Genomic DNA, 21,241 nt, shown 5'->3' on the forward strand with positions numbered 1-21,241 from the left:
CACAGTAGGAAGTAACCCCCAGCTTCATGGATCTTAATTTTAGCTGGGGAAACAGACAATAAGTACATACATATGTAATATGTCAGTTAGTAATAAGTGTTTTGGAGGAGTATAAGTTCAGGTAACAAAGACAGGGAATACAACCAGGGATGGGAGCGTGGGAATGGTGCTATTTTATACAGGATGGTCTGGGAAGGCTTCCTAAAGCAAGTGACATTTGTTTAGAAATCTGAAGGAAGTTAGGTAGCCAGCCATGCATTTATCTTGGGAAAAATGTAGCAAGAAGAAACAGAAAGCGAATGCACTGGCATGGAGTTATGTTCATATTTTAAGTGTTTTTTTTTTTTTTTTTTTTTTGGTGGTACGTGGGCCTCTCACCGCTGTGGCCTCTCCCCTTGCGGAGCACAGGCTCCGGACGCGCAGGCCCAGCGGCCATGGCTCACGGGCTCAGCCGCTCCACGGCATGTGGGATCCTCCCGGACCGGGGCACGAACCCGTGTCCTCTGCATCGGCAGGCAGATTCTCAACCACTGCGCCACCAGGGAAGCCCCATATTTTAAGTTTAAGATGTCCATTGGACATCCAAGTAGAGATGTTTGTAGGTCCAGAATAGATATCTATCTGGAAGTCCTCAACAACTAGGAGATACTGAAGACATGATACTAAATGATGACACTAGGAAATTAGAAGAGGAAAAATTCGAAGACTGAGAACTTAATCACTAGAATATTTAGAGGTTAGGAAAATAAGGAGGAAGCAACAATTAAAAATCTGAAGAAGTCTATTGGTAGGAATTGAACCAAGAGAAAGTAAGATCTTGGAGGCTAAGTGAAGACATTTTTCAAAGTGGAAATGATTAGAAATTCCAAAAGCTGAAGACAAGGGGAGTAAAATGAAGTCTGAGAATATGCAATTGCTATGTTTTTCCCACTGGGTTTGGGACACTGTTACTTGATGCTTTCTTGACATCCCTGAACACCTGAGGGTAAGGAGGTAGAAGTTAAAAATATAAGGGGAAGTAGTTATAAGTGTAGAAGATAGAATAGTTCAGAGCATTAAGCCACTCACGTACACATTCAAGGGGGATACACATGAAGTCGCCATATCTACCAGTCTGTCATCTAAACATTATACAAAACGAATCTCCTAGAAGGCAAGCTCCATAACATCAAAAGAGTTGTCAGTCCTTTTTATCACTGTACCTCTGGCACCTAAAAGAGTGCTCAATAAGTATTTGTTGAATTAATAAATGAATCAACTGAATGATAACATAATAACTCTAAAATTTTACTCATAGAAATAGTTGGTTCTTAGATATATAATATGTCCAGAGAATATGAAGATAACCATCTCAAATATTAATTCAATGGCTCCATAAATAACAACCTATAAGGGTGTGTAGCTTATGTTTCACAGCTTACACATGAGTTAATCAGGCATCCTTATGTCCATCTTATATCTCCATTCAGTTATAAATAAGTGTTGAGCTGCATGGAGTAAGGATTTGCAGCAACTTTTCAACATGTGTGTTTCTGGTACAATATGAGACAATGGTAGTTGGCCCATAGTATTTGAATTAGATATTGCTCTTCCATTCTTACTGACAAACAGTTATATACAAGCACTAGGGACTCCAACATTATGTACATGCTGATCTAATTAGTGATATAAATTTACCCTTAGGATAACAGCTTACATCTGCAAAATGTTTAAAGGCATAGCTGTAGAGATGCTTGTGAAACATCTCGACCCTCAGCAATAATTGCTCACTCTTCTGCATGAATATGCTAACTTCTCAAATGACCTTGTTCCTGAGTCCTAAGCATTTGGTGCCTCTAGGCCATCTGACATCTTGTGGCTGAGCCAGCTACAACTGCATCAAGTTATCTTAATAGCTGCCTAAAATTACTTAGCCTGGCTAAGAATACAGAGGTATGGATGTTTCTTTAGAACCAATAAGGAGTGGTTGCTTGAGAGTTACATTATTTGAGTAAGAAGGAAGTTTGCTAAAAAAAAGAAAAGAAAAGAAAAGAAATGAAGACCTCCAGGAAACTTAAGGTTCTGCCTTTGGTTTTGGACTAGGCATAATGTGAGTTGCATACATATTATATTGTATGGAAAACTTTCTAGTGTAATTGAATCCTATGATGACTTAAAGTGAAAGTACCATGTAAAGTTCCAGTTTTACATTTTTCTTATATCGACGTAATATATCAAAGTATGTAGGACTTCTAAAACCTCTCATTTGATCTAATGAACATGCTGGCATTGAAATGAGTACCTTATGAAGAATTCTAGAAGATTGAGTCTCTGTAATTTGGCCTTGTGAAATTCCAGAGGCAATAGGAATTAGGGCTAAAAAAGCATGAAATATCCCTTGATGGAAAGTAGTTGTTTGGGCAACTAATACAGTATCATTGATAAATCATGTTGTTAAGATTGGTGAAGTTGAAGATTTTTATTGTCCTTTCTTCCTATAAGATCAATAAAGTTATGGTGGGTTAAAGCTACCAGGAATTGAATCGGCCTCTTTTGCCATCTAATCAAAGCTTCATCCTATTCTTTGAGCTTTAGTCCTACACAGTATGTGAGTACATGAGTTTGATGGCACATTATTTGTCTAGATAATCTAGCTCTTTAATTTTTTTTCTTAGGACTAATTTTTTTTCACAACTTCTTATTGACATGGGCTTTTATTTTTTAGGTCTCTATCTTTGTAAATTGCCTATTTACATTTTGCCCATTTTTTAAACTTTCTGTTTTTCTTGCTGATTTGCAGGAGTTCTTCCTATATTCTATATTCTAGGTGACACTTCCTTAAAGTATGTCATTGTGTGTTAATTTTTTATACAATGTCACTTAAAATTTTGAAGTGGTTGAATCCATCAAGTTCTCCAATTAAGTTGTGCTGTTTTTGTTTTGTTTTTTTTTGTGTGTGTATGTGTATATATATATATTCTTTTTCAGATTCCTTTCCATTATAGGTTATTACAAGATATTGAATATAGTTCCCTGTGCTATACAATAGGTCCTTGTTGTTTCTCTATTTCATATAGAGTAGTGTGTATCCATTAAACCCAAACTCCCGATTTATCCCTTCCCCTCTTTCCCCTTTAGTAACCATAAGTTTGTTTTCTATATCTTTGAGTCTCTTTCTGTTTTGTAAATAAGTTCGTTTGTATCATTTTTTTTCGATTCCACATATAAGTGATATCATATGATATTTATCTTTCTCTGTCTGACTTACTTCACTTAATATGATAATCTGTAGGTCCATCCATGTTGCCACAAATGACATTATTTCATTCTTTTTTATGGCTGAATAATATTCCATCATATATATATATATATATATATATATATATATATACGTATATATACACACACGCATGTGCACACATACACACATCACATCTTCTACAACCAGTCATCTGTCAATTGATATTCAGGTTGCTTCCATATCCTGGCTATTGTAAATAGTACTGCTATGAACATTGGGGTGCATGTAAATTTTCAAATTAGAGTTTTCTCCAGATATATGCCCAGGAATGGGATTTCTGGATCATATGGTAACTCTATTTTTAGTTTTTTAAGGAACCTCCATACTGTTTTCCATAGTGGCTACACCAGTTTACATTCTCACCAACAGTGTGAGAGGGTTCCTTTTTCTCCACACCCTCTCCACCATTTATTATTTGTAGACTTTTTGATGATGGCCATTCTGACTGGTGTGAGGTGATACCTCATTGTAGTTTTGATTTGCATTTCTCTACTAATTAGCTATTAAGCATCTTTTCATGTGCCTGTTGGCCATCTGTATATCTTCTTTGGAGAAATGTCTATTTAGGTCTTCTGCTGAAGAATGTGTGGTTTTTGAAGTTCGTTATCTGTCACTAGATCTTAGATAAAGTATATTAATATTATTATTCAAAATATCTGTTTGCTTATTTGGTTTGATTGATCCATTTGTAACTGACAGACGTGTTAAAATATCCAACTCAAACTACCTATTTATTTATTTTTCCTTGTATTTCTGTTAGTTTTACCTTATATAATGTTGAATTATAGGTGCATACATATTTATGGTTTTTCATCTGTTGATCTGTTTTTCTCTTCTGCATTTTTATGACTTGTGTCTTAAAATCTATTTTGTCTGGCATTAAAACCATTATCCTCGCTAATATTTGTCACATCTTTATCTTCAACCTTTCCAAATAAAACATAAATACAAATATGAGTATGGATAGATGGGTATGTTTACTAGAGAAAAGCAATTGCTAGATTTTATATTTTTCTGTTTAAACCAATGTAACCATTTTTTGGTATTTTCATCAGCTAGTTTAACATTTTTTACATTGATTTAAATTAATGTTTTTTAGGATTTTTATTGTCAGCTTATTTTGTGTTTGTGTTTCTTATTTATGCTCTACTTTTTACTCTTGTTCTCCTCTCCTACTTTACATTGGAGAAACCAAATTTTCCTCTGCATTCAAAAGTCAGACATTCTTTGTATCTTTTTATGTGTATGAGTAATTAGTTCTTTTTTCTTGATGAATAGTATTCCACTGGTATATAACTGTTTTGTTTATCAATTCACCTCTTAGTAGACATCTGGGATGTTAGCTATTATGAGTAAGGCTACTCAGAAGATTTGTGAATGATTATTTGTGTACACATATGTTTTTATTCTACAATATTAATACATTAACATATTATATATTAATACATTAATTTTTTGCAAAGTATGGGGTGGGGACTGACTGCCTATTTTTGTAAATAAAGTTTTACTAGAACACAGTCACCCCCATTTGTTCATACGTTCTCTTTGGCTGCCTTCAAACTACAATGACAGTGATGAATAGTTGCAACAGAGATCATGTGGCCCACAAGCCTAAACTGTATACTATTTGGCACTTTACAGAAAGAGTTAGCTGACCCCTGTTGCAGCAGATACTCTGGATTCTGTTATATTCCTCCAAGTACTGTTTTGATTTTTGTTTTCACAGGGAATTAAGTTTGTTAGACTCAAACTGGAAACTATCTTGCCTACTGTGGATAGCACCTCATATGTTGGATCAGCTCACTCTTTCCTTATCTGGGCTATTTGGGGTGTGTCCCTTGCATGTATGGCACAGGTGCCATCTAAAGACCTAAACTTCTCTGACTCTCTTCCTTTTGGGATTGTCCCTTCAGGTTTTGACAGCTTTGACCACATCAGTTTTTGTCTTCATGAGTCTAAAAAGATGGCATATGTTGCTTTAGCCATTGCGTCATGCCATGACCACAAACCACTATCAGGTTAAAGCCATAAAGATGGTGAACTCAACTTATGTCAGTCAGCTCCCTTAAACAATTTACCTGCCTTTGTTCACGTTCCAGAGCCACCAGGAAGTTGTTTTTTGCATTTGTTCTACAGTTTATTGTTGTTAGCTGCCAGAGGGTTGGCCTTCTGGGAACTTATTCCACCATTCCAGAAGAGGAATATTTTTATCTTATATTTCTCTTTCACACAAGGAAATTCTGTATCATTTTTCTTTCAAATATTTCAAATAGTTCCTTCCCACTTTTTTTTCTTTTCTTTGGGGCTTCATTAAATAGGTATTGACAGTTCTCCTTTCTCTAAATTTCTTCGTACTCCTTGATTTTCTTTAACACTCTAAGATGTGTTCTATTTTGAGGGGTCCTTTGCAGCGTGCTGATTCATTTGTTGGCTATGCATAGACTACATTTTTCTTCCCATGTCTGTTACTCAACATCTACCTCTAGCAGTCATGAAGTGTATGGAGTGAAGGAGGTAAAAGAGAAGACATCAAATTTAAATATTTAACTGACAGTGGTCAAATCGTTTCTGCTAAGGGATGAAGTTTTAGAGATGTAAATGTGCTAGATTTTTAGTATTTCTTCCCATTAATAATAATGGCTAAAGTCCAATTATTATTGCTTTATGTAATCAATCTTTATTTAGATTTATCCTCATTTTTGTCAGGTTCTTTGATCACAAGTGCTTTTCAGCCCTTTCCTATGAGGTCATATTCTTCTTGAAATACACCATTTAGAAGTTCCTTTTGGAAAGATCTGTTGGTGGTAAACACTCAGTTTTTGTTTCCTTGAAAGAGTCTTTATTTAACCTTCAGTCTTGAATAAAATTTTAGCTGAGTTCAGGACTCTAGATTGACAGTTATTTTTTTCCTCTTACCACTTTGAATACATCATGTATTCACGTTTTTTATGTTTGTGTCAAGATGCCATCTTTGCTATTTTCCTAATCTTAAAAGGAAACTTTCAACATTTCACGGTTTTTAAACGATGTTTGCTGTAGATTTTTATAGATGTCCAGAGGTCCATTAATTTTGAAGATGTGTTCTTCAGTTGTTAGTTTGCTGACTTTTTTTTTATATGAATGGATGTTGAATTGTGTCACAAGCTTTGTATCTAGAGATACAAAAATCAGAGAGTTTGAAGTTTTTGATGTGCTTGATTATGTTAATCAAATCTCTAATATTATAGTAACCTTGCATTCCAAGAAAAACCCAACATGATCATGATGGTACCTTACCTTTTTTCATGGATTGCTGGATTCTGTCTGTTAAGAATTGTGTAGAGTATTTAAATCTAAGTTTGTAAATGAGGTAGATCACTATTTTCATTTTCTTTCTTTCTTTATTTATTTTTTAACATCTTTATTTGAGTATAACTGTTTTACAATAGTGTGTTAGTTTCTCCTTTACAACAAAGTGAATCAGTTATACATATACATATGTTCCCATAACTCTTCCCTCTTGTGTCACCCTCCCTCCCACCCTCCCTATCCCACCCCTCTAGGTGGTCACAAAGCACAGAGGTGAACTCCCTGTGCTATGCTGTAGCTTCCCACTAGTTATCTAATTTACATTTGGTAGTGTGTATATGTCCCTGCCACTCTCTCACATCGTCACAGCTTACCCTTCCCCCTCCCCATATCCTCAAGTCCATGCTCTAGTAGGTCTGTGTTTTATTCCCATCCTACCACTAATCTCTTCATGACATTTTTTTTTTTTAGATTCCATATATATGTGTTAGCATACAGTATTTGTTTTTATCCTTCTGACTTACTTCACTCTGTATGACAGATTCCAGGTCTATCCACCTCATTACAAATAACTCAGTTTCATTTCTTTTTATGGCTGAGTAATATTCCATTGTATATATGTGCCACATCTTCCTTATCCATTCATCTGTTGATGGGCACTTAGGTTGCTTCCATGTCCTGGCTATCGTAAATAGAGCTGCAATAAACATTTTGGTACATGACTCTTTTTGAATTATGGTTTTCTCAGGGTATATGCCCAGTAGTGGGATTGCTGGGTCATATGGTAGTTCTATTTGTAGTTTTTTAAGGAACCTCCATACTGTTCTCCATAGTGGCTGTATCATTTTACATTCCCACCAACATTGCAAGAGTGTTCCCTTTTCTCCACACCCTCTCCAGCATTTATTGTTTCTAGAGTTTTTGATGATGACCAATCTGGCCGGTATGAAATGATATCTCATTGTAGTTTTGATTTGCATTTCTCTAATGATTAATGATGTTGAGCATTCTTTCATGTGTTTGTTGGCTATCTGTATATCTTCTTTGGAGAAATGTCTATTTAGTTCTTCTGCCCATTTTTGGATTGGGTTGTTTGGTTTTTTGTTATTGAGCTGCATGAGTTGCTTATAAATTTTGGAGATTAATCCTTTGTCAGTTGCTTCATTTGCAAATATTTTCTCCCATTCTGAGGGTTGTCTTTTGGTCTTGTTTATGGTATCCTTTGCTGTGCAAAAGCTTTTAAGTTTCATTAGATCCCATTTGTTTATTTTTGTTTTTATTTCCATTTCTCTAGGAGATGGGTCAAAAAGGATCTTGCTGTGATTGATGTCATAGAGTGTTCTGCCTATGTTTTCCTCTAAGAGTTTGATAGTGTCTGGCCTTACATTTAGGTCTTTAACCCATTTTGAGTTTATTTTTGTGTATGGTGTTAGGGAGTGTTCTAATTTCATACTTCTACAGGTAGCTGTCCAGTTTTCCCAGCACCACTTATTGAAGAGGCTGTCTTTTCTCCACTGTGTTTCCTTCCCTCCTTTATCAAAGATAAAGTGACCATATGTGTGTGGGTTTATCTCTGGGCTTTCTATCCTGTTCCATTGATCTATATTTCTGTTTTTGTGCCAGTACCATACTGTCTTGATTACTGTGGCATTGTAGTATAGTCTGAAGTCAGGGAGCCTGATTCCTCCAGCTCCATTTTTCATTCTCAAGATTGCTTTGGCTATTCGGGGTCTTTTGTGTTTCCATACAAATTGTGAAATTCTTTGTTCTAGTTCTGTAAAAAATGCCAGTGGTAATTTTATAGGGATTGCATTGAATCTGTAGATTGCTTTGGGTAATAGAGTCATTTTCACTATGTTGATTCTTCCAATCCAAGAACATGGTATATTTCTCCACCTATTTGTATCATCTTAATTTCTTTCATCAGTGTCTTATAGTTTTCTGCATACAAGTCTTTTGTCTCCTTAGGTAGGTTTATTCCTAGATATTTTATTCTTTTTGTTGCAGTCGTAAATGGGAGTGTTTTCTTAATTTCATTCTCAGATTTTTCATCATTAGTGTATAAGAATGCCAGAGATTTCTGTGCATTAATTTTGTATCCTGCAACTTTACCAAATTCATTGATTAGTTCTAGTAGTTTTCTGGTAGCATCCTTAGGATTCTCTATGTATAGTATCATGTCATCTGCTTTACTTCTTCTTTTCCTATTTGGATTCCTTTTATTTCTTTATTTTCTCTAATTTCTGTGGCTAGAACTTCCAAAACTAGGTTGAATAAGAGTGGTGAGAGTGGGCAACCTTGTCTTGTTCCTGATCTTAGTGGAAATGGTTTCAGTTTTTCACCATTGAGAACGATGCTGGCTGTGGGTTTGTCATATATTGCCTTTATTATATTGAGGAAAGTTCCCTCTATGCCTACTTTCTGCAGGGTTTTTATCATAAATAGGTGTTGAATTTTGTCAAAAGCTTTCTCTGCATCTATTGAGATGATCATATGGTTTTTCTCCTTCAGTTTGTTGATATGGTGTATCACGTTGATTGATTTGCGTATATTGAAGAATCCTTGCATTCCTGGAATAAACCCCACTTGATCATGGTGTATGATCCTTTTAATGTGCTGTTGGATTCTGTTTGCTAGTATTTTGTTGAGGATTTTTGCATGTATGTTCATCAGTGATATTGGCCTATGGTTTTCTTTCTTTGTGACGTCTTTGTCTGGTTTTGGTATCAGGGTGATGGTGGCCTCATAGAATGAGTTTGGGAGTGTTCCTCCCTCTGCTATCTTTTGGAAGAGTTTGAGAAGGATAGGTGTTAGCTCTTCTCTAAATGTTTGATAGAATTCACCTGTGAAGCCATCTGGTCCTGGGCTTTTGTTTGTTGGAAGATTTTTAATCACATTTTCAATTTCAGTGCTTGTGATTGGTCTGTTCATATTTTCTATTTCTTCCTGGTTCAGTCTTGGCAGGTTGTGCATTTCTAAGAATTTGTCCATTTCTTCCAGGTTGTCCATTTTATTGGCATAGAGTTGCTTGTAGTAATCTCTAATAATCTTTTGTATTTCTGCAGTCAGTTGTTACATCTCCTTTTTCATTTCTAATTCTATTGATTTGAGTCTTCTCCCTTTTATTCTTGATGAGTCTGGCTAATGGTTTATCAATTTTATTTATCTTCTCAAAGAACCAGCTTTTACTTTTATTGATCTTTGCTATTGTTTCCTTCATTTCTTTTTCATTTATTTCTGATCTGATCTTTATGATTTCTTTCCTTCTGCTAAATTTGGGGTTATTTTGTTCTTCCTTCTCTAATTGCTTTAGGTGCAAAGTTAGGTTGTTTATTCGAGATGCTTCCTGTTTCTTAAGGTATGATTGTATTGCTATAAACTTCCCTCTTAGAACTGCTTTTGCTGTATCCCATAGGTTTTGGGTCGTCGTGTCTCCATTGTCATTTGTTTCTAAGTACTTTTTGATTTCCTCTTTGATTTCTTCAGTGATCACTTCGCTATTAAGTAGTGTATTGTTTAGCCTCCATGTGTTTGTATTTTTTACAGATCTTTTCCTGTAATTGATATCTAGTCTCATAGCGTTGTGGTCAGAAAAGATACTTGATACGATTTCAATTTTCTTAAATTTGCCAAGGCTTGATTTGTGACCCAAGATATGATCTATCCTGGAGAATGTTCCATGGGCACTTGAGAAAAATGTGTATTCTGTTGTTTTTGGATGGAATGTCCTATAAATATCAAGTAAATCCATCTTGTATAATGTATCATTTAAAGCTTGTGTTTCCTTATTTATTTTCATTTTGGATGATCTGTCCATTGGTGACAGTGGGGTGTTAAAGTCCCCTACTATGATTGTGTTACTGTCGATTTCCCTTTTTATGGCTGTTAGTATTTGCCTTATGTATTGAGGTGCGCCTATGTTGGGTGCATAAATACTTACAATTGTTATATCTTCTTGGATCGATCCCTTGATCATTATGTAGTGACCTTCTTTGTCTCTTGTAATAGTTTTTATTTTAAAGTCTATTTTGTCTGATATGAGAATTGCTACTCCAGCTTTCTTCTGATTTCCATTTGCATGGAATATCTTTTTCCATCCCCTCACTTTCAGCCTGTAAGTGTCCCTAGGTTTGAAGTGGGTCTCTTGTAGACAGCATATATATGGGTCCTGTTTTTGTATCCATTCAGCCAGTCTGTGTCTTTTGGTGGGAGCATTTAATCCATTTACATTTAAGGTAATTATTGATATGTGTGTTCCTATTACCATTTACTTAATTGTTTCGGGTTGTTCTTGTAGGTCTTTTCCTTCTCTTATGTTTCTTGCTTAGAGAAGTTCCTTTAGCATTTGTTGTAAAGCTGGTTTGGTGGTGCTGAACTCTCTCAGCTTTTGCTTGTCTGTAAAGGTTTTAATTTCTCCATCAAATCTGAGTGAGATCCTTGCTGGTTAGAGTAATCTTGGTTGTAGGTTTTTTTCCTTCATCAGTTTAAATATGTCCTGCCACTCCCTTCTGGCTTGTAGAGTTTCTGCTGAAAGATCAGATGTTAGCCTTATGGGGATTCCCTTGTGTGTTATTTGTTGTTTTTCCCTTGCTGCTTTTAATATGTTTTCTTTGTATTTAATTTTTGACAGTTTGATTATTATGTGTCTCGGCGTGTTTATCCTTGGGTTTATCCTGTATGGGACTCTCTGTGCTTCCTGGACTTGGTTGACTATTTCCTTTCCTATATTAGGGAAGTTTTCAACTATAATCTCTTCAAATATTTTCTCAGTCCCTTTCTTTTTCTCTTCTTCTTCTGGGACCCCTATGATTCGAATGTTGGTGCGTTTAATGTTGTCCCAGAGATCTCTGAGACTGTCCTCAGTTCTTTTCATTCTTTTTTTTCTTTCTTCTGCTCTGCAGTAGTTATTTCCACTATTTTATCTTCCAGGTCACTTATCCGTCCTTCTGCCTCAGTTATTCTGCTACTGATCCCGTCTAGAGTATTTTTCATTTCATTTATTGTGTTGCTCATCGTTACTTCCTTCCTCTTTATTTCTTCTAGGTCCTTGTTAACTGTTTCTTGCAATTTGTGTATTCTATTTCCAAGATTTTGCATCATCTTCACCATCATTATTCTAAATTCTCTTTCAGGTAGATTGGCTATTACCTCTTTATTTGTTAGGTCTGGTGTGTTTTTATCTTGTTCCTTCATCTGCTGTGTGTTTTTCTGTCTTCTCATTTTGCTTATCTTACTGTGTTTGGGGTCTCCCTTTTGCAGGCTGCAGGTTCGTATTTCTATCTATTTTTGGTGGCTGTCCCCAGTGGCTGAGGTTGATTCAGTGGGTTGAGCAGGTTTCCTGGTTGGGGGGACCAGTGCCCCTGTTCTGGTGGATGAGGCTGGATCCCGTCTCCCTGGTGGGCAGGTCCACGTCTGAGGGCGTGTATGGGGATGTCGGTAGCCTTACTGTGATTCTAGGCAGCCTCTCTGCTAATGGATGGGGCTGTAGACCTGTCTCACTCTTTGTTGGGTATAGGGTGTCCAGCACTGTTCGTTGCTGGTCCTTGAGTGAATCTGGGTCTTGGTGTTGAGATGGAGATCTCTGGGAGATTTTCGCCGTTTGATATTACGTGGAGCTGAGAGGTCTCTTGTGGACCAGTGTCCTGAGGTTAGTTCTCCCACCTCAGAGACACAGCCTTGACACCTGGCTGGAGTGCCAAGAGCCTTTAATCCACACGGCTCAAAACAAAAGGGAGAAAAAAAATAGAAAGGCAAGAAAGGAAGGAGGAAAGGAGGAAGGGAGGGAAGGAAGGAAGAAAGGAAGGGAGGGAGGAAGAAAGGAAGGGAGGAAGGAAGGAGGGAATAAAGAAAGGAAGGGAGGGAGGAAGAAAGGAAGGGAGGAAGGAAGGAGGGAATAAAGAAAGGAAGGGAGGGAGGAAGAAAGGAAGGGAGGAAGGAAGGAGGGAATAAAGAAAGGGAGGGAGGAAGAAAGGAAGGGAGGAAGGAAGGAGGGAATAAAGGAAGGAAGGGAGGGAGGAAGGAAGGAGGGAAATAGGAAAGAAAGGAGGGAAGAAAGGAAGAAAGAAAGGGGAGAAGACAAAATAAAGTAGGGTAAAATACAGTTATTAAAATAACAAAATAATTATTAAGAAGAAAAATTTCTATTAAAGAAAAAAAAAAAGACCAAAAAAAAAAAAAAAAGGTCGGTCTAACCCCAGGACAAATGGTGAAAACAAAGCTACACAGACAAAATCTCACACAGCAGCACCCACATACACACTCACAAAAAGAAAAAAGGGGAAAATAATAGTATATCTTGCTCCCAAAGTCCACTTCCTCAACCGGGGATATTTCACTGTCTATTCAGGTTTTCCACAGATGCAGGGCACTTCAAGCTGACTGTGGAGCTTTAACCCGCTGTTTCTGAGGCTGCTGGGAGGGACCTCCCCCTCTCTTTGTTCGCACAGCTCCTGGGGCTCAGCCCTGGACCTGGCCCCGCCTCTGCGCACAGGTCGTCAGAGGGCTTCTGCCCTTCGCTCAGACAGGGTGGGGTCAAAGGAGCAGCGTTAACGGAGCAGCTGATTCGTGGTCTCTGGCTCACTCAGGCGAGGCGAGGCGGGGCGAGGCGGGGCGAGGCGAGGCGAGGCGAGGCGGGGCGGGGCGGGGCGGGGCGGGGCGGGGCGGGGGGGGGGGGGGCTGGGGCACGGATGTGGGGCGAGTCCGCGGCGGCAGAGGCCGGCGTGACGCTGCACCGGCCCGAGGCGCACCGCGCGTTCTCCCGGGGAAGCAGTCCCAGGATCCCGGGACCCTGGCGGTGGCGGGCTGCACAGGCTCCCGGGAGGGCCGGTGTGGAGAGTGACCTGTGCTCGCACACAGGCCTCTTGGTGGCGGCAGCAGCAATCCTACCGTCCCACACCCGCCTCTGTTGTCCGTGCCGACAGCCGCGGCTCGCGCCGGTTTCTGGAGCTCCTTTAGGCGGCGCGCTTAAACTCCTCTCCTCGCGCAGCAGGAGGTAAAGAGGAAAGAAATGGTCTCTTGCCTCTTCGGCAGCTCCAGACTTCTCCCGAACTCCCTCCCGGCCAGCCGTGGTGCGCTAACCCCTTCAGGCTGTTTTCACTCTGCCAACTCCAGACCTTTCCCTGGGATCCGCCCAAGGCTCAGTTCCCAGCCCCGCCCGCCGCGGCGGGTGAGCAGACAAGGCTCTCGGGCTGGCGAGTGCTGGTGGGCACCGGTCCTCTGCGGAATCTCTCCGCTTTGCCCTCCGCACCCTGTTGCTGCGCTCTCCTCCGCAGCTCTGAAGCTTCCTCCTCCGCCACCCGCAGTCTCCGCCCGCGAAGGGGCTTCTAGTGTGTGGGAACCTATCCTCCTTCACGGCTCCCTCCCACTGGTGCAGGTCCCGTCCCTATTCTTTTGTCTCTGTTTTTTCTTTTTTCTTTTGCCCTACCCAGGTACGTGGGGAGTTTCTTGCCTTTTTGGAGGTCTGAGGTCTTCTGCCAGCGTTCGGTGGGTGTTCTATAGGAGAAGTTCCACGTGTAGATGTATTTCTGATGTATCTGTGAGGAGGAAGGTGATCCCTGCGTCTTACTCTTCCGCCATCTTCTCGCTCCCCTTTCATTTTCTTTTAAAACTCCTGTCTGGTTTGGGTATCATAAAATGTGTTTAGGAATATTGCCTCTTTTGCTGTTCTCTAGACAGTTTATGTAAATTGACAATTTAAGTTTTTGGATCAGATATATTCTTTGTGGGAAGATTTTTAACAGTCACTTTTAATTATTCTATGGCTAGACAATAGTTTCAGCTTTTCTATTTCTTCTTATGTCCATTTTAGCAAGCTTTTTGTAAATTTTTTAAAAATATTTTTACATTTCATATTCATTCTAAAGTATTTTGGCATAAAGTTGTTCATAATGTCTTCCTACTTCTGTTTAAATTTTATGTCATCTGTAGTTATGCCTTCATTTTTTATTCCTAATAGTGTTTATTTTTGCCTTCTCTTTTTTCTTGATTATTTTTCAATTTTATTAGTATTCATAAAAAGCTAGATTTCAGTTTTTTTAATTTCTTTTGAGTCTTTGTATTCTATTTTTTTAATACCTCTCTTTCTCTCTCCCTTACATTTTTCCTCTCTTCCATCCTTAATAATACCAAGCTGTTCTGTGATAGAAAAGATTGATTTTGAAAATATTATTCCATACTGAATTACACTTGCAATCAAATGTTACATTATTGAGATTGTAGTTTGAAAGATAATTTATGGACTAACAAGGAGTTACATGTCTGAGATTTAATTGCTACTTCCATGCATATGCACTTAAGATTTTTTTATTTTAACATAAAATTCAAAACATCTTAATGGAACTATTTGCTATAAAGAAAGACATGGGCACAGATTGTCTTTGAAGATAAGTTTTATGATATCTATACATGGACAGTTAATCTATGTCCATTTAAATTATTCCATTGAAAATATTTTTTTTTTCATGTAAACTTTTTGAAAGGCTTCTTGAGATAAACATCCAAATTTATATATGCTTTTAAGGGTCATTTCTTATTATAGAGGAATAAAAAAGGAATGTTGTATTACTTTTATTAGTTTGCAAGGAATGCTGAGTTGTACATTTCTGTCCTGGATTCCTGTACACAGCATTTTAAGTTTTGAATTTCTTTTCTTAATTGACATAGTAAGTGATTTCAGTAATTAAGTTGAAAAGATTTGACTCTGGCCTGTGTAACATACAGAGTGTTTGGTTCTAACAAAATACCCAGTCCTGCTCCTCTTAAGAAAGGTCTTGGTATTACATAGCTTTAACATCATGCATCTGAGATGTTGCACTTCTCAAGGAGAAAACAGTCCATTCCATTTCTTCACAATTTTATTGCTTTACTTTTTACAGTTTGGTTTGAATCCTGAATCTGAGTTATCTTTCAGAATGAGGCTATAATTTACTTACCAAAAGATCCCCAGAACTGTAGAACATAAAGGATAAAGAGATCTCCTCTATGAGAGATATATTCTGTATGACTGTGCTTATCTTGAAAAGCTGCCAGGTTTGCTTTTATGCTCTTAGTGCCTCAAGTGGGAATCAGTTAGAGTACCTGCTGTTTTGAGTAGCAGATAATGGTGGAAGGTCAGAATTTAGACCACCGCAGTGTTCAACAAGCAAGTATGATTTTCAAACTACAGCATAGACAAGATTTGCTTAGTTCAGTATGCATTGGTTAACTAATGAACTTGACTAAAATAATTCATGTTATAGCACAACTAAGCCTTATTGAATATTAATAAAACAAAATTATTCTTTGGTAGAAAATTCAGCATTTGACCCCATAATTATAAAATATCATTAACAAGAATGTCTTGGAGAAAAAAATAAAAACTTTTAGGAACTAAAATTCTCAGGTTAGATATCTATCAATTCAAATATAAATGTGTCCACAAAAGTACATGATAAACAGTTAACCTCTCTGCTTATTTTCAAGAGTCTAAAATATTGCAGAGAAGCTATTTCATTTAGACAGTCTTTAAAATTAGTTCCTGGATGAATTTTTGGTAAATGATATGTGAAATAAAAGCACAGAAATTAAGCTAAATCATATCCTAAATATAATAAGATATATTTGTATGAAATATTTTGAAGCAGAAAAACTATCTGTCACAGCACATAAAATAGTGTAAATAGAATATATCACACTCCTGCCATAGACTATTGAATTTTCAAGAGCTTACAAGCATTTCAGAAATCTAAATTTTTAAATAAAGAAAGAATAGGAAAATAATATTTTGGGAGTTGTAACAAATTTGGAGAGTTGTAATAGACCTGCTTGAGATCTTAGTTTAAATTTATGATTCCCAAAGTATTTAGTAGATTTGAGTCATGAGTTAATTTTAACTTTACAGTGATTTTCAGTTTGCTTTGAACACCACTGCCAGAGTAAACCCCCTAAAATAGCCTTTTTATCTTACCAACCTGCTGGTCAACTGCTGAATGATTTCTTTTTCCCTCCAAATATGGAGTCCTGGCATTCAGGATCTGGTTTTTCTGTCTTTAAAATCTTGTTCCCAACGCCCTACCCTTATATGCCTCCTCCCATCTGACTGGTCTTCTCACCCTTTCAAGACTGTGTTTCACATCAACACTTGTTCTGTCCTTATCAACCTGCTTTCTTCCAGCCTTTACTCCAAATATCTGGATAGGTAGTCACACTATCATCTTCAAGATAGATTACTCCAGTCGCTTTAAGTATGCCACATGGATTTGATATTTCTGTGTAATTGTTAATAACATGCTTGTATCGAAAAAACTTCAGCCATCCTATAGAAATAGAAAGTCCTTAAGAATGTGGTAGTTTTGCCTCTTTATCTGTCTCTGGGTGGCCACAAGTATAGAGTTCTCTTCTTTCAGTGTTGTGTTTATGCTGTTTTATCTCACTATTTTTTGTTTGTTCCCTCAACTTTTCCCTAGAAAAAGTTAAATGTATTCTGGGTACCTAGAACTCCTTCGTACTGAGGTAAAAATGACTGATAACAAGGGAAATATGCCCATTGAGAGTCTCTGTATTGCATCAGGGGCCAAGGCTATGTGATGAAATAATGAAGTACTAACATGGCTTGTTGGCATACAGCAAAGCATAAGTGAGGACAGGCTTTAAGATAGGAGGCACTAAATTCATACCACAAGCTCATTACTTTAATTTTTCCAGCCTGGTTCATATAATGGTATAAATAATGATTTTTTAGCTTGCAGTTTTCTGCTGTAGCTACTTAATCTTGCATAATCACATGTGTTTTATTTAAGGAAATTTTAAAGTAGTTAAATTTATTAAACAGATTTTCTATTTTTATCAGTCTTCTCATCACTATAAATAAGCCATACACTATTTCAATTATAAGTTTAATATTAAAAGTACCTGAAGTATATTTTTCTTCAAATCATTTCTGATATTCTGTTAAAAGAGCTCTCTCAAATCTTATTGAGTTAATCTCAAAAATGTGATGCCTTCCCCTTATTAGTTATTATATCCTTGTTTTCAGCATGTTATTTGCACAGGGTTGTGGTGCAAGGTAGAAGGGGAAAAAGAATGCAGAACCAAACTAGATCCACCAATGGACGGAACCGATTGTGACACTGGTAAGGTAAGTCATTGGTGCTGCATGAAATTAATAAGAATATTAAGTGAAACTTAAGAAACTTGCATTTTCTCCTTACTAGTTATGAGTGTAACTGGTAAGACATTTTCTTCTGCCAGTTACATATGTATCTTTCTTAACACCAGTGTAATACTTTCAGTACATGTAAAGTTTCAGCATTTCCTCTATTTTCAATTTTAACACTTATATTTTTGCAAATCCATGGGTTTTTAAAATATCAATGCAGTAATTTTTATTGTTGATTATGACAATGTGGAGAGTTGGATATATGTATTACTTTAACAAAAATGAAATATTTTACTATTAAATTACACATAAGTAAAAGATTCACAAATAAATCATAAATAGCAAAACTCAGAGCTAATGAATCCTTTAAAGTATAAAATATTGTCATAGGAGAGCCACCAGGTATAGTTTTTCCTTGTCATTTCAAGCATCATAAATAAAATATTCTGGGGGATTAGTAAACATTTGGCTGTCTAAGTTGTTTAATCTAATGTGTTTCATAAGGCTATGGAAATGTATTAGTATACATTTCCAGATCATTTCAATTGCTGTTGAAAATTAATTTTCTTTTGAAGAATATTAAGGCATTAGATCCCATATAAACTTATAATTACAGTTAATTTAATCAAAAGATAACCATTCAATAGTTTACATAATTTTCTAATTTTTATTCTGTGAAGGGAGAGTAGAACAGTTATTACTTTACTCATTAGATGTAAGATCAGAAAACTTGCCTCTGAAGAACATGAATTTTTATTACATTTGAAAAGAATCAACAACATAAAGATTACTTGGGGTGAATTACTTAGTGAAAAAAATTAAGTTATGTAGAGGGCTAGTTTAAAAGCACATCAATTTGAAAAATGGACAGAAATGGAAATCTAGCAATTCTACTTCTAGAATTTTGTCCTAAGTAAATACTTACACCTGTGCAAAAAGATAGAAATGTGTGCATGTACACACACAAACACATGCACACACATGCTTATGTCAGGATGCAACTTGCTGTGGTGAGAAATGAGGTACAACAAAAATATTCATCAGGAGAGGAATGGTTCCAGTGTAGCTGTTAACAGAATGAGGTAAATATGTATGTATTAAATTGAAAACATCTACAAGACATGATAGTTAGTATAGAGACATGTCAGAAAAAACTGATACTTTATATGATACCATTTGAGAGTTAGGGAAAAAAACAATTTGCATACAAATGTGAGTATACACACAGAATATATCTTTTTAAACTCATAGAAAATGGTTTGAAAATATAACACCAAACTATGATTAGCAGTTGACTCTTGGGAGTGATGTGGAATTGATGGATGGAATAAAGCAATGGGAAGTGAGGGTGAATATAACTTTTCTCCTGACATTTCTGGGTTGTTTGACATAAGCATATAGTCATATTGCTTCTGCGATTTCTTTAATGAGAAAAAGAAAAATGTGCAGCATGTAGTCATATTACTTCCGTGATTTCTGTAATGAGAAAAAGAAAAATGTACAAATTAAGTCCCAAATAATAAAAAAGGACTAGAAATATTTTATCACTAGATATAATCAGTAAGAAAATGGTTCATTGAAAGAGAACTTCTATGAATATCAGTCAGTTGTTTACAGACTGCCAAATGTGTTTTCTGTGAGCTTATATGGAGCGTCAGAATTTGGATTTGTTTTATTTTAAAATTATACACAAAAGTACAATAATGTATGTATATTGGGCAAGCCTCATGGTATTATGCTGAGTAATTTATTTCTTGAGTCATAAAACTCTGCACCAGCAATAATTTCCATCATCCTTGAAACACAAAAGCAGTAATAAATAGAGATAACCAAATATTCAGGCACATGTCTTCAAACATCACACAACCCATTTGTCTTACTTAGTTCTTCATTAGCAATATAAAATCTGTTCATTTTTATAATCTGGTGTCCTAAATATTTTTCTACTATTTTTTCTTTGATATTTATGAGAATAAATTGCATTCTTTAGTTCTCTAAAATAAACTTATTCTTTCAGCAATCAAAATCTTACTCATTAAACATAAATGTTCTATTTCCCTATAATTGTGCTAATGATATTCTCTTAGTGGTTCTGTAATGCTTTGTGTATTGAAATAACTAATGAACTTCTCAGTTCCTCAGGCCATGTAGGCTTCTTCAACTATCCATCTGTTCCAGATGTTATGTTGTAGGAGCCATCATGACAATAGCTTCCAACACTCTGCAGTTGAGGGCTGTAGGGATAAAATATTTGGATGCTTGCAACCTTGCGCTAAACACTGCTAGCTCAGTACATGGCAAACCAAGAAACAAAGCTGAGAATTTTGTAATGTGTTACACTCTAGTGATGTTAATTTAGCTGTATAACTAGTTCATCTAAGAGTATATAATTAAGTCTGAGAAGGTGCTGACCAGAATTCTATGATTCAAAATGATTTTTTTAAGAGATTTTTTAAAATTTATTTTTGGCCGCGTCGGGTCTTTATTTGTGGCTCACGGGCTCTTCATTGTGGCTCATGGGCTTCTGTCTAGTTGTGGCGTGTGGGTTTTCTCTCTCTAGTTGTGGCACATAGGCTCCAAGGCGCATGGGCTCTGTAGTTTGTGGCATGTAGGCTCTCTCATTGAGGCTCATTAGCTCAGTAGTTGTGGCCTGTGGGCTTAGTTGCCTCACGGCATGTGGGATCTTAGTTCCCTGACCAGGGATCAAACCTGTGCCCCTTCATTGTAAGGTGGATTCTTTACCACTGGACCACCAGGGAAGTCCCAATTCAAAATGATTTTGAAGACAGGGATTTATCTACTATTTATAGACAGCATTTTCCAAATTAAAAGCAGCCTGTTTTCTTTCTTCTCCTTTTCTCTACTGTCATCTGTATTTACATTTATATTAACAGAGAACCAAGAGTTGACAAGTGATTTGGTTAAAACCAAGAAATGTATGTTTTTTACTTAAAATACTTTCTAGGAATTGGAGGATGGGGAAGGAAAGCTAAATACCAACTTACTAGAATTTTAGACTGTTTTGAAGGATGCTACATAATATATTTCAATTATTTACTTTCCTAAGTTCCTAAAGGATGAAATTACCACCATCGTTCTTTATTGAAAAAATGAAGGATGTAATATCCTTACAGTCACAAATTTGCATATGGAGACAGTTTATTGCCTTCTTTCTTCCTCTTCTTTCATCTAACGATGTATGTACAAGAAGATTTGTTTAGAGAATAATGTTTCCTTTGTCATCTCCATGAACCTCTTCCAACTGGGCGTTTTCATCAACTTCCTAGACATATTCCCATAGAAATTTGAGAGAATAGAAATATAGTCAAACATTTTTAGGTCATGTACTGTCCCAGAAATAAACTATATTGTATATTTCCTTAGCATTTTCATAAATCAGACTGAATTATCCGATATGAGAAATTTTGAGTTTTTAAAATCATGCATAATATAATTTTTTGAAGCTTAAAAAATACAAATGAAACAAAACATCCTGCTAGAAAATTCATGAAAAGCAGAATTAGGATCATTTTATGTAA

At 36.5% G+C, this 21,241-nt stretch overlaps 1 protein-coding gene across 1 annotated transcript in view; it reads left to right on the forward strand.

Annotated features, from left to right (window-relative positions):
* Positions 1-21,241, forward strand: part of ADAMTS19 (ADAM metallopeptidase with thrombospondin type 1 motif 19) — a 274,741-nt gene that overhangs the window by 149,588 nt on the left and 103,912 nt on the right. The window contains exon 11 of the mRNA XM_059061851.2: positions 17,580-17,681. Coding sequence (XP_058917834.1) covers positions 17,580-17,681 — 102 coding nt within the window. The remainder of the gene's footprint in view (positions 1-17,579; positions 17,682-21,241) is intronic.

The sequence above is a fragment of the Kogia breviceps genome, chromosome 4, assembly GCF_026419965.1.
Source record: "Kogia breviceps isolate mKogBre1 chromosome 4, mKogBre1 haplotype 1, whole genome shotgun sequence".
NCBI classification, from domain to species: Eukaryota; Metazoa; Chordata; class Mammalia; order Artiodactyla; family Physeteridae; genus Kogia; species Kogia breviceps.